General features: G+C 36.0%; 1 protein-coding gene across 4 annotated transcripts in view; it reads left to right on the forward strand.

Moving 5' to 3' along the window:
* The window catches only part of LSM14A (LSM14A mRNA processing body assembly factor), a 47,063-nt gene that overhangs the window by 10,918 nt on the left and 22,150 nt on the right, over positions 1 to 13,995 (forward strand). For all 4 annotated transcript variants that reach the window (XM_075992983.1, XM_075992982.1, XM_075992981.1 and 1 more), the window contains exons 2-3: positions 8,331 to 8,494; positions 10,660 to 10,789. In XM_075992983.1, coding sequence (XP_075849098.1) covers positions 8,331 to 8,494; positions 10,660 to 10,789 — 294 coding nt within the window. The remainder of the gene's footprint in view (positions 1 to 8,330; positions 8,495 to 10,659; positions 10,790 to 13,995) is intronic.

Raw genomic sequence — 13,995 nt, forward strand, 5'->3', positions numbered from 1 at the left:
AAGCAAGTGAGGTTGCAAATGAGAGAGGCTCATTAGCTGAGTGAGGTCTCAAACCTATAATTGTGGGAGAAGACTTTGGAGTACTGCAGGGAAGAGAGGAGAACATTAGTGAAGATAATGAAATATATTGGTGAAAAGGACACAGTGGGGGTCTATCAGGATGGCTTTGGGGATTTTTTAGTCAAATATGCTTTAGAGTTAAGAGGTAAGGAGTTGGTTTTAAGAATATTTTGTAAAAGAAGAGAGAAAAGTCATCTGGGTTGTGAACTCTGGAGATAGAGGTGGTTTTTTAAATGTTTAGGTCCCTGGTGATTGATGTGTGATAGATGCTGAGGCGACTGAGAAAGTTGCAGAGAGAAGGGCAGCCATAAGGTCTGTTAGGGGTTTTACGTTTATAGCAGATATAAGAAGAGGTGGCAGAGGCAGGGGGACAGACATTTTCATTTAGTGCAGTAATATTTGCTAATAGGAAGAAAGTAGTGTGGGAAAGGGGAAGAAGGGGCCAGAGAAGAGAGTACAGGTATGCAGAAAGCGGAGGTCTGTGGAAGCAGACCGTGATGCGGTTCAAAGAGCAAACCTGTAGAATCTTCCTTTGTAAAGCTCCACTCCCAAGTAAAAAATCCAGAGTCTACTCACTACCTTCCTACCTTCAGAGCCTGTGCAAGGCCACTGCATTATAGATGAGATGGTGCAAGCTTAGTATTTAAGTAATGAAACCTTGTGTTAAATCCATATGCAATGGCTTATTCCAAATATGCTATGTCTCAGATGGTTTCAGCAAGAGTTGGTGTGTGGCACTGAATGTGCAACAAGAGCTGTACTTATGTGTATAAATGTCAGAGAAGAAAAATACCAACTGTAACTTGTTTGTTTCCCGGTTTGATGCTTTTGTATGTAGGCTATTTTTAAAATATGCTTGGGATTTTTTCCCCATTTTCTCATCCTATTGATGTCCAGTTATTTCTTTAAACAGTCATCATGTCTTTTTAAATTTAGTTTGATTTACTTGATAGTAAATACTATTTAGTACTTTTGGAAATGGCTTACTTAATAGCATTTTCCAGTGTGGGATTTATTCAAGAAATACTCAGATGTCAGCTATATGTAGAGCACTGTATTAGTTTCTGTGAGAGTTGCAAAGATGATCTATATACATCTTTGTCCTGAAGATCTTTAAATTCTGAAAGAGGTGGAGTATAGGCAGAATGATAGAATGCTCTATAGTTTTCAGAGGAAGAGCAGGTTACTTCAGCCTGGCTGGAGTTGCGTGTTGGTTAAGTTTATGTGTCAACCTGACTGGGCCACAGTACCTAGATATTTGGTTAAATATTCTGGATGTTTCTGTGAGGTGTTTTTTGGATGAGATTAGTATTTAAATTGGTAGGTTTTGAATAGTGTGTTAGCCTCCATTATGTGAATGGGACTCATCTAATCAGTTGAAGGCTTTAACTAGAACAAAGACTGACCTCTGAGCAAGGAGGAATTCTGCCAGCCTGCTCTGCAGATTTTGGATTTACCAGACAGCCACACTCCCGTGAGCCAAGTCCTTAAAATAAATTTCTCTCTGTGTGTGCATCCTGTTGGTTCTGTTTCTTGGGAGAACCCTGGGTAATACAAGTAATATCTAAGTTGAGATTTATGATAGCTTAAGTGTGGCAGAAACTATAGTAAAATAGAAGACAGAAAACCTGATCTGTGTACCTAGGATAATGAGCTTGGTTGGAACTTAAGTTTGAATAAGTAGATTGAGACCAGGTCTTACAGCTGATACTTGACTGAATCGCTTTAACTTTAAGACTACATCATAGGTCTTATTCTAAATTTCAATTTGTACTTACTTGGCCTTTTAGTTTCTTAAGTTTCTCAGCATTTCTTGGATAATTTGTTGCCTTTTTTCTCAAATTTTGGTATTCAACAGACTTTTTTCCTTATTAGTTGATATTAGGGTCTAATTTATAGTTTTTAGTTTATGTACAAGAGTTCAGGCTTAGGGAAAATGTTAATGTCATTTGGGGGGTTACTAACTTTACTTAACTACGTATTTTAAGTATATAATGTTTGCCATGTTTAAACTTAGAAGGTTTTGGTATTTTATAATGGAGGTATTGTGTTGGGAAGTTTGTTACTCTCTCCCTTCTAAGCCATGCACTATGACAGTATATACAAGTATTAATTCACTGGGCACCAGTTTGGCATTAGGATGATGTTTGAGCTTGCCTTCATCTAGAAATTTTCTATTTATTTATTTATGAATGAATGAGTGAATGAATGACACAGAAGCCATAAGACCCAGATGGAAACTGTTTAGATTAATGATTTTGTCAGATAATTTGACTGTTTTAAAAAAAGACAATCATGGGACGTATTTCTGTTAATAAATATTTACTATTGTTTATAGCCAGAAGTAGAAAATTGGTTACATTCTTTAAGAAAGAAAATCATTTTTCCTAATTTCTATTCTTACTTTGTTAAACATTGGCCTAAAATTGAGGCTCATCTAAATTAGGGAAGGAGTAAAACTAGAATACTTATTAAAGCAACTTAGCAACATGATGAAGTTTAGAATAGAGGACAACCATCCCTAGTTTCACCATTCTTCCCAACTACTGTTTTCATTTTGTATAGTCTCTTGTAGGCTATATTTATAGGTGTGAACGCAAATCTGTGTTTATGTTTGGAGTCACGTAACACACAGTTTTCCATTATAAAGTGTACACAGTTCATTGGCAGTTAGTGTCATCACAGTACCGTGCAACCACCACCTCTCCCTAGCTTCAAAACCTTTTTATCCTCCTGGAGAAGCACCCTTACCCAATAAGTAATCCCTCCCGTATCCCCGATACCTGATAACCACTAATCTGCTTTCTATCTCCACGTCTTTTCCTATTCTGGATATATCATATCAAAGGAATTGTACCATATGTGCTGTTTTGTGTCTGGCTTCTTTCAGTTCGCATAATGCTCTGGAGCTTAATTCTGGATGTGACACATATCGACATTTGTTTCTTTTTATGGCTAAATAATGTCCCATTACTTTTTTTTTTTTTTTGGTGTATATGATGTGATACATATATGTAAATATCTAGGTTGCAGTTTGTCCATTTATTTGTTTTCTTGTTTGTTTGTCTTTTGAGACAGAGTCTCACTCTGTTGCCCTGGCTAGAGTGCTGTGGCATCAGCCTAGCTCACAGCAACCTCAAACTCCTGGGCTCAGGCGATCCTCCTGCCTCAGCCTCCCGAGTAGCTGGGACTACAGGCATGCGCCACCATGCCCGGCTAATTTTTTCTATATATTTTTAGTTGTCCAGCCAGTTTCTTTCTATTTTTAGTAGAGATGGGGTCTTACTCTTGCTCAGACTGGTCTCAAACTCCTGAGCTCAAACGATCCTCCTGCCTCGGCCTCCCAGAATACTAGAATGACAAGCATGAGCCACTGCGCCCGGCCTGCCCATTTATTTGTTGATGGGCATTTGGGTTATTTCCACCTTTTTGGCTATTATGAATAATGCTGCTGTAAACATTTGTGCACAGGTTTCTATAATACAGTCTGTGATACTTTTTTTGGCAGCCCTAGCAAACTAATACATACTGTGTGCTTTCTTTCCTGCGTAGTCCTCAGCACACTTGCCAGACTGTTAAGTTCCCTAAGGTTGATGACATTAGTACAGTGCTTGCTTAATATTACTTAGATATTCTAAGCCAGCTGAATTGTTACATTTTCATTAATTCATGATAATCTCCCAAATATCATGGAGTCAGATCAGTATCTATTCAGCCACAGTCTAACTTAATAGTAGCATTAAGGCTTAATTTGAAGTCTAATGCTATGTCAGCTTCAAAGATTATGATGTGTTGAAGAAACCAATGGTAGTACTTTTTAGAGACATTATAAGTGATATTGAAAGACTATACTTGGACTATTTCTATAGTTCACTATAAGTGATAGTGAGTGTGGAGTGGACCCTCAAATGCAAGTTAGCAAATAGACTAAGGTCCTTGAGAATAGGAACTAGCTTCCCTAGCATCCAGTGCCTAGGTGTTGCCCAGTAAGTATTTGAAAGAAATGGAATGAAATGCAGTGAAATACAGCAATTATGTTCAGGTCGAGACTCTTGATCACATAATCTGTGGGTATTTAAATTCAAATGCATAGTTGCTATAGTATTCCAAAATGAATAATGTAAAAGAGTAAAAATGTTTCTTTTTCAAAGTACTAAATATTGTGAATGGTGAAAAAAAGAAAAATTCTAGGATTCTAGGTTAAATTAAATATTTAAATTTAACCCTAAAGAATTAAGAAGAATGAGATGATAGGAAGAATTCATAGCAAATTTTGTCAGTTAGGCACAGGCATTTCTGCCATAACATGATGTATGTCTTCCTGCACTAAGAGTGACAGAGTTTATGGGAATACCAGGATTAGGGGGCAGAGCGTTCAAAACCTGTGCAAGTTTGTGATTTGAGCACTGACAAAAACTTAATAAATACACTTGCATACTTAGAGACATGTTAAATTCTTGAAACAATACTACAGTCAATTTAGAACTTTCCCTTAAGAAACAGTAAAGGTGAAGGTAGCCTGATTAAAGAAAACGTAAGGGAGAGCTGAGGGTGCAGCTGGAGACAAGAAAGTATCAAAATGAGAATGTATCAAGATTAGGGAGAACCTTGCAATAAGCTCTTGTAAAATCTATTATGTAGCCATATTGAGCCAAGAGGAAAGTGGAGTGAGTGAGCATCACATACTGTTCCTCCATGGCTGGCTGTATTTAGCTGCTGTTATTTTGCACCTGCAAGTGCAAAAATGTTAGGAAAAATTGGAAATGAACCAATGTGATTTCTGAGTTTACTGACATAATTCCTTTACTTACTGATTAGCTTATGAGCTAATTCATGTTTTGAAATGTGTTGTAGCAGAATGGTTCTGCCCAGGTTTCAACCTTCAGGACCTCTCACTTATTCTATAACAGTATCTTCCAGCTATGCGTGCCCTTCTGAACTCTCTTGTCCAATTTGTTCTTTGCAATACTAGAAGAGTTGTATTCTTTTGGAAACCATAAATCTTATTAAGTCAGTCTTCCATCATTATTTATGTTTTTTTTAAACATTGGTGTGTGCACAGCATTCTCATTCCATGGTTTCTACTTTCATGCTTTTTCAGTTTGCCTCATTTGCTACATGATAGAAGTTTTCTTCACACCATGTTTTAGGAAGTATGCCCTTAGTTTTAAATTCTACCATGGGTAAGTTACTTTTAGGACCTCAAATAACAAATTTATTATCAACTGACTAAAAAAATTTTGTCAAGCGACTCCCTGCTTGACATGATGAAAGGTGAAAATAGAAGTTTAAATGCTCCTTCCTTGTGTTTTCCACTGTCTTTATTCATTTTTGTCTCCCAATTTTTGTTAGAATGGCATGTGATGTACTGTTCTTAGTCACACTTTGTAACAGTGTAGCCCTTTCCAGAGCTATTAAATTTACATTCTGTTCTAGAACCGTAATAAATTGTCATATACACTTACATGCCTAAATGAATTTATCGTTCGTCCCTTATCTTTTGATACCACTGTTTCTGTTAGTTCTTTATTTTGATATAAGTCTCTGGCTTATAGTGCACTCAATGTTTTTCTGGAAATTCAGTGAAAGGTTTTGATCAAATTTAGGTCTTCATGTCAGGAAATTTCTATTCTATCGTATCCTTACTTATATTTTCTCTTATTTATTTTGTTGTCTACCTCAGGGGCAGCAGTTAACTAACTGTTGGGTCTTTATAACTCATCTTCTAACTTTTTTATTGCTGTGCTGCTTTTTCTTTACATCTTGTTTGGTTTTTCCCAAAATTAGTCTGTATTAGTGACTCAGTTTTCTTGCACTGACTGTTCTGTTATTGATGCATTTATTAATTGTGCTGTTATATTTGTATTATAACTTTCTTTGTTTAATTCTGCATGGTACCTTTTCAGTGTTATGTTAATCTTGAGAGTCTGTTTTGTATATTTATCTTGAGAGTGTTGAAGCAATTCTTTCAGAAATTTTCTTCTGTTTTCTTGTGATAAATATTAATCCTGAATGTATTTCATGTACCTTTTAAAATCTGGGTCTTCTTTTTTTTTTTTTTTTTTTTTTTTGAGATAGAGTCTCGCTTTGTTGCCCAGGCTAGAGTGAGTGCCGTGGCATCAGCCTAGCTCACAGCAACCTCAAACTCCTGGGCTCGAGTGATCCTACTGCCTCAGCCTCCCAGGTAGCTGGGACTACAGGCATGCACCACCATGCCCGGCTAATTTTTTTATATATATATCAGTTGGCCAATTAATTTCTTTCTATTTATAGTAGAGACGGGGTCTCGCTCTTGCTCAGGCTGGTTTTGAACTCCTGACCTTGAGCAATCCGCCCGCCTCGGCCTCCCAAGAGCTAGGATTACAGGCGTGAGCCACAGCGCCCGGCCTAAAATCTGGGTCTTCTTTCTCATTCTTCTTTCCTGTCCTTTTTTCCCCTACATTGCTTCCATCTCACCTTTCTCTTTTCTTCCCTTCTTTCTGTTTGTCCTGTAAAATTTTTCTGTTTCCATGCTCTCTACTCTTTTCCTTATTTTGTACCTTGCAGTAGATTCTCTTGTAATTTACTCTGAATTCACCTAGCTATTGTTCAAATGGTTTTGTTAGCCCTTGGAATGCAAAATTTTTTTAAGTCACTATAAATTCACCTGGTTATGGTTTGAATGGTTTTATTAGCCCTTGGAAAGCCTTATAGAAGAAGTTCTCTGTGATCTTGTAGAAGGAGGGCCTTTGACTCCTTTTCTTCTGCTGCTTCAGGATCAGCTAATATGCTACTTTGGAGGTGTGGGACTTTAGTTGTGGTGGTGCTGCTGAGGTTGGGGGGTAAGATTGATTGATTTGTAATTTTCTTAGTCCTTTCTCTTCTTTAGCCTTTCTTTTGTATAAAGGTCAAAGGTATAAAATCCTGCCTGCTAAAATACTGTTTAGTCACCAGGAGAAGGGGAGCTCTAGGGCCTTCTATATCTTTTCCCTTATCACACTAGTGTCCCCATCTACAAAGTTGCAAGGTGCCAATCAAAATTTCTGTGGCTGGAGGAGCAGGCAGGGGATGCTATATGTAACTTCTGGGCTTGGTCTTCCAGTTTGGGTAACTCATTCTGTGTCTGATGATACTTTTCTGTAAAAGTTCATGGTATGAGTTTGAGATCTTTTCTTGATTTAAGGATATTTTAACTTCCATTTGTTTATTTCCTTTAGTTCTTAGGGAGGGATGCTCTTCTGCAAACCTACCTATGACACCATCTTTTCCTGGAAGTCTCATAGTACAAGAAAGAACTTTTAGAATAAGAAAATAGGACATTATTTAAACTGAAATAACATTCCTCCTAAAGATAGCTCTGGATCAATTCTGCAAAAGAAAAATATATTTGTTAAAAATTTTGCAAGCGTGAAGGGGTTTACTTCTTCTAGGATACTCTCTAAATGAATAGTGTATGATCTCTCAAAATTTCTTATTTGGAACTTCTGTAATGGATGGTGACATTTTCAAAAGTCCTCCTAAGTTTTAGTGAACCTGAAACTTTAATATTTATAAAAAACTCAGGGAATTGATTGAAAATGCAGATTTCTGGACCCTGTGCCCAGAAGGTCTAATTCACTGGAAATTTCATTTGTAGCCAGTTCACTATGTTGCAGGTGGTCCATGGTTTAACTTTGAATAATGCTATCTTCAGTGTTAAAATAATCATATTTAATTATACAGTAGATATTTTAGGTAACTAGGGCATTTCAGGCCGTCCCATGGGGCTGAATAGCTGACAGCTGCTCAGCTTGGCTTCTAGAGGACTTACTGCCCACCAAGGTAAATGTTAGCTTCATTGTCTTCTCTTTGTCCCAAAGCTCAATTCGCAAACTTTGTGATTTTTGTGGACTGGAAAAATCTTTGTCACCCCCACCAAGAAATATGACATAGGTTGCCGCATTTTTATTTTGCTGAACGAGGACGTTAAATAGATCAACAATGAAAGAAAGGATATTTTAACACCTCTCCACAGCCACCAAAGATATAAATAAATACACATGTAGAAAGAACACGACCTGTTAATACTGATCGTGTTTTACATTGCATATATTTAGCTTTAGGCAACACCCACTCTATTTTCTTCTTTTTTTAAAAAAAGTTTTATTTAGCTGTAGGTTAATGAATACTTTCACACAGATGACATTTCAGAACTGTTGCTTAGTACTTGGAATAGAACAATTATACAATCTGAGGCACTACTTGAATATGATGAGTAGTCATGCATCTCATATCCTTTATTTTCTTACCAGTTCGATCCTTTGGTACAGAAGACAGACCAACAGATCGTCCAATACCACCTCGAGATGAAGTCTTTGAATACATCATTTTCCGAGGGAGTGATATTAAAGACCTCACTGTTTGTGAGCCACCAAAACCACAATGTTCTTTGCCTCAAGATCCAGCTATCGTTCAGGTAACTTACAGTAAATTTGTCTTGGAGTGCAAGTAGACCTCACACATAGTTAGCTTTGGCTTTTGCCTCTCCCAATTGGATGTTCATGGAGCTTATCATTTCTAAGTTACTTGAATACCAGAAAGTAATGTTCTCATCTAGGTTTTTCTCTTTGCATCATAATATAGGACTAAATTAGGTAAGAAATAGCTGAGAAGTTTATTTTTTATTTTTTTACTTTTCTTTCTCTTTTTTCTTTTCTATAACTTTATTAGGAGAGGTTTGTTTTTATTATAAAATATTTTCTAATTTCAACAGTTACAACAGGTAACATTGAGGGCTAACTCTGTAAGAAGCACTATTCAAAAAGGACTGTACATAAATAAGTCAATTCTCATAACACCTTCTGAGCTTGGTACCATAATTATTTTTGTTTTTACAAGTGAGGAAATTGAAGTACAGCCACAATTTGAATAGATCCAGGCAGTCTGGCCCCAGAATTGAGGATCCATGCCACTCTGCTGTTTAGATATGGTTCATATTGCAAACCAGGTTGATAATGGCTACTCTTAAGGAAGCTAATTAGGCTTAAGGGAAGGAAAAAAGCTAAATCACATACTGCACATTATATAATATGCGATATTATGTAAGATAGCACAAACATAAATGAATTTTAACATTTTAACTTAGATAAAATTTTGAATTTCCTAAATAAGGTATTTATTTTATTAAATAAAAAACATGATGTCTAAACAATTATATGAATTAAAGAGGATATCCATTATAGTTCATGTTTACATGTTCATTGGAAACATATAAAAGCTCTCTGAATTTCAGCTGTAACAGAAGCAGCTTTACATAAGAGTATTTTTTACTTGAAGGCATAGGTAATTAAAAGGTTGTGGCCCTTTTAAGAATAGATTCTTAAAATATATGTCATCTTGCATAGGATTTTTCTTACTTTGAGGTATTAAAGGAAAAATACTAATGGATTATTCTAAAGAAAATAGAGAATGGTATGTAAAAATTAAAGTGAAAAAGAGAGAAATGTACCTTGTAACATTTATTTACTATTTTTTCCTGAGTATTAGATAAGCTTTTGAATAAGAAATTACAAGTTTTGTTCTTGTAGCATAAACTGGAGAAATTCTCTACACTCAGCTATCCCTTCTTTTTAAGTCATATTTTTGGGGAAAGAAAGCCTAAACCTAAAAAATCTCTTAAATGAAGGAAGAAGAGACACATCTTAATAGAGATAACTGCTTATACCAGAGACTGGTGTTATCTTACTGTCTCTTATATATGGCTTTCAATAATTCTCCAGGGAACCAGTTATTTGAGTAATCAGTTTATGGAAAGAGGAAAACCCAAGACAGCACAAATCAAAATGGTATTGAATAACTTCTTCCAACCATCATGAACTTATACTTGATCTTTTTATTCATTCATTCTGCAGTATTTTTTTAGTGTCTGGTTTGTGCTTGACACTCGCAGTGAATACACAACACAGATAAGCTCTCCCATCAATGAACTCATATCCCAGTGTCCTTTAATTTACTTCATGTGTATATTGTAAAATATTTTATAATAAGATAATATATGAAGTATATATGTTAAATATTTTAAAATATTATTTTAAGTTTGGTAAGTTAGGGTTTTTATAAAATGCTCCTCAACTCAATGTAACTGCAGATAAAAATGTAAATGGTGTTGTGTGGGTATGTTTGTTTCTGTATCTCTTTCCTGTGAATTTAATAGTAGGCCTCAAATGATTGAAAGTGAAAATAAAATCAGCACCAGACAAAACCCAGTATTACTAAATGTGATTTTTCTCATATTTTTCTTTAAGCAATGTTACTTTACTTATTCATGTAACTTTTCTTTTATTCCTTGTTAAATCTGCTCTAAAACTCTTAACTTGGAGAATTTATTGTGGAAAGAAGTATTTGTAAATCACATTGTGTATAGTTGGCACATAGAGACAAATGTTGAAATTAGAAGGTTGTCCAACTGATTATTATGCATTAATGTTATGAATATACATTAATATTAAATGCATATTGTAATTGCTTTTGTTTCTGGTAGTTATAATTTAATAGTTTTCCTAAAAATTAAAAAATCTGAATTTTTTCCCACTATATACTGTTGCTTAGAGCTTGGAAAAATAACTCATGATTTTCTTTCAGTCTTCATTAGGTTCATCAGCTTCTTCATTCCAGTCAGTGGGCTCTTATGGACCTTTTGGCAGGATGCCCACGTACAGTCAGTTCAGTCCCAGTTCATTAGTCGGGCAGCAGTTCGGTGCTGTTGGTGTCGGTATGTTTTCTTTTCTTTTTCCTTTTTTATTTTGTGTTTGTGGGTGTGGGTGGGTGTTCTCCTTTTCTTTACCATAAAGATATAGAAAACTTACCACAAACTTCTGGAAATGTTGTTTGATGTTCCTTTTGTTACTGTTTTTATGGTGTTGAGAACACATTTTTATTATTATTTTAAAGCCTTTATTTAATGTCCTTAATGATTAGTGATTTTATAAAGGTCAGCTTTCAGAATAGTCACATTTTTTTAAAACCTAGGTATATCCAATTACCAAATTTTATTGAATGTTATTTTAAATTTACATAAGATATGTCCATTTAAAATATCTTTTCAGAGAGGATGAGTTTTTAAAAAGGGCATTAGAGGTGATATCATATTTATAATTAGGGAACGATAATGCCATTAAGGAGTATTGATTATTTTATATGGAGTGTGGATGATTATATAATTTAACACACCCACATATGAGAAATACACATAGCATGTTTCAGGGCTTGGTGCTTTGTTTATTGTAACAGTGTTTTCTAAACAAAACTGTAATGGAGTGTTTGGAGGGGCTGCTGGGCTAATAGAATCCTACTTATGACTAGAGGACAAAGGCCGCTGAGTGCAAAAGCTCAGTGTAATCAGATCAGTGTTTCGTTCTTATAGTTATGCTAAATATACCTTTATAGAAGTTCCCACAGAAAAGAATAACTTTAAATCTCAAGCTCTATCTCTTAGTCTTCTTAAATTCCATTTAAACAATTAAATACCCTATTTCATTACATTACAAATCCAGTTTTAAGCGTATCTTGAAACTCATTAATAAGCTAACAAGGTTTGTTAAAATTATTTAATTCCTTTCCATGAATATGATTTTTTTATACTTTTCAGGTATGTAAATGTTTTACTTATTCACAAAATAAAAAAGAATGGGAAAAAGCAAACTCTCAAATTGAATGACTATGAACAGCAATAGCAGATACTAACTATATATCAAATTGATAACCACAGAAAAAAGTTAATTCATTCCATCCAAATTGTTGCCAAAAAAAAAAAAAAGTTAATTCAAATAACTTTCATACTCTTAGTAGGATATATTCTAACAACAAATCAAACTTTTAAGAAAACTTGACTTAGGTGTGTGATTACTGGTGTTTTTGATTCTAAAACTGTTTTGGGTGTTTTATAGGATAGGGCAAATAAGTAAAATATTGATATTATTGGGAAATAGTGTTCTTTCCATGGAGAAGGGAGATACAAATATGGAATGGGGAAAGGTGAGAAAGAACCCTGTGATGCTGAATTTGAATTAAAGGTCTGAGTGTGAACTCTTTTAAAAACTGATTATTTCCTGGTTCTGTTCATAGAACCAGAGGCTAGCAGCAGCCGAAACCCTGTAGCAAAAAACACATGTAGACCCAGTTCCTGATTTCCAAATACCACTCCCCACTAAAACAAGGGCCCCTTGAAAACAGAAAAGGAAGAAAAGAAATACTTTTTTTCATGGAAAAATGCCTGCTAATAAATAGAAGGCGTGGTAGATATAGAAAATCACCATTTTCTAATCTCCAGGGTAATAGTTAGCAAGGATTATCATTGAATGTTAAAGTCATTGGGTGAAAGATGTTGGAACAGGATATTAAGATGACTTTAAAGTCTCATCCCACAGCTTACTTATCAATCACAAAGGGGAAAAATACTTATAACACATCTACTGGTTACCATCTTAATCAACTGATTGGGTTTAGTATTGCTGGAGTGAAATAATTGTGTCTCCGAATGTGATGACTGGCTGGGGACACACACCTTTGTGGTGCTCTTGCTGAAAATGCACGATCTAACTGTGAAGAAATGGGCATATATATCCAGAAGGTAGGATGTTCTGTAAGACAGTTATCCAGACTTTTCAAAGGAGTCAATGTTAGGAAAACAGAGGCAGCAGAACTGTTACAGGCTGGGGGACATTGAAGAGAAGTAACATCGAAATGTAATATGTGATTGGATCCAGGGCTTTAAGGAAACTAACATAAATAACATTTTAGGGACTACTGAGGACCTTTGAGTATGGACTAATGTTGGATGGTGCTATTACTGTTGATTTGCTTAGGTGTGGTGATGGTGTTGTGGTTAATCACATAAATAAATAGGAGACTATTTTTGTTTTAGGGAGATGGGTTTGAAATATTTAAAGGTAAAGGGCCAGCTTGCATGTCTAAGCAAAACAGAAGTGTGCACATTAAGGTGTAAAGAAATGGAGAGCCACGCATGGTGGCACACCTGTAGTCCCAGCTACTCGGCTGAGGTGGGAGGATTGTTTAAGGCTAGCCTGGGCAACATAGCAAGAACCCATCTCTTTAAAAAAAAGAAACAGGCCGGGCGCAGTGGCTCACACCTGTAATCCTAGCTCCCTGGGAGGCCGAGACGGGCAGATCGTTTGAGCTCAGGAGTTTAAAACCAACCTGAGCAAGAGCGAGACCCCGTCTCTACTATAAATAGAAATTAATTTCCCAACTAATATATATATAGAAAAAATTAGCCAGGCATGGTGGTGCATGCCTATAGTCCCAGCTACTCAGGAGGCTGAGGCAGAAGGATCACGTGAGCCCAGGAGTTTGAGTTTGCTGTGAGCCAGGCTGACGCCATGGCACTCACTCTAACCTGGGCAACAAAGTGAGACTCTGTCTCAGAAAAAAAAAGAAACAAAGTAGATGTGGCAAGGTGTTAACAGTTGATTAGTCTAGACTTACTTTAGGTGAAATAGTATAACTTTGGTCCATAAATCTCCTAATCCTGTTCAAGTAGTAAGTTCAACGTTATTTATACATGTTAAATCAAGATATACCCTACGTTAGCTATTACTGGTGGGGTTATTTTGTGGGGTTTTTTTGGTTTTTTTTTGTTTTGTTTTTGAGACAGAGTCTCACTCTGTAGCCTGGGCTGGAGTGCCGTGGCATCAATGTAGCTCACACCAACCTCAAACTCCAGGGCTTAAGCGATTCTCCTGCCTCAGCCTCCCAAGTAGCTGGGACTACAGGCACCCGTCACCGTACCCGGCTAATTTTTTCTATTTTCAGTTGTCCAGCTAATTTCTTTCTATTTTTAGTAGAGATAGGGGTCTTGCTCTTGCTGAGGCTGGTCTCAAACTCCTGAGCTCAAACGATCCGTCCTCCCAGAGTGCTAGGATTACAGGTGTGAGCCACCATGCCCGGCCACCTATGTTA

The sequence above is a fragment of the Microcebus murinus genome, chromosome 16 (genome assembly GCF_040939455.1).
Source record: "Microcebus murinus isolate Inina chromosome 16, M.murinus_Inina_mat1.0, whole genome shotgun sequence".
In the NCBI taxonomy this organism is placed as follows: domain Eukaryota; kingdom Metazoa; phylum Chordata; class Mammalia; order Primates; family Cheirogaleidae; genus Microcebus; species Microcebus murinus.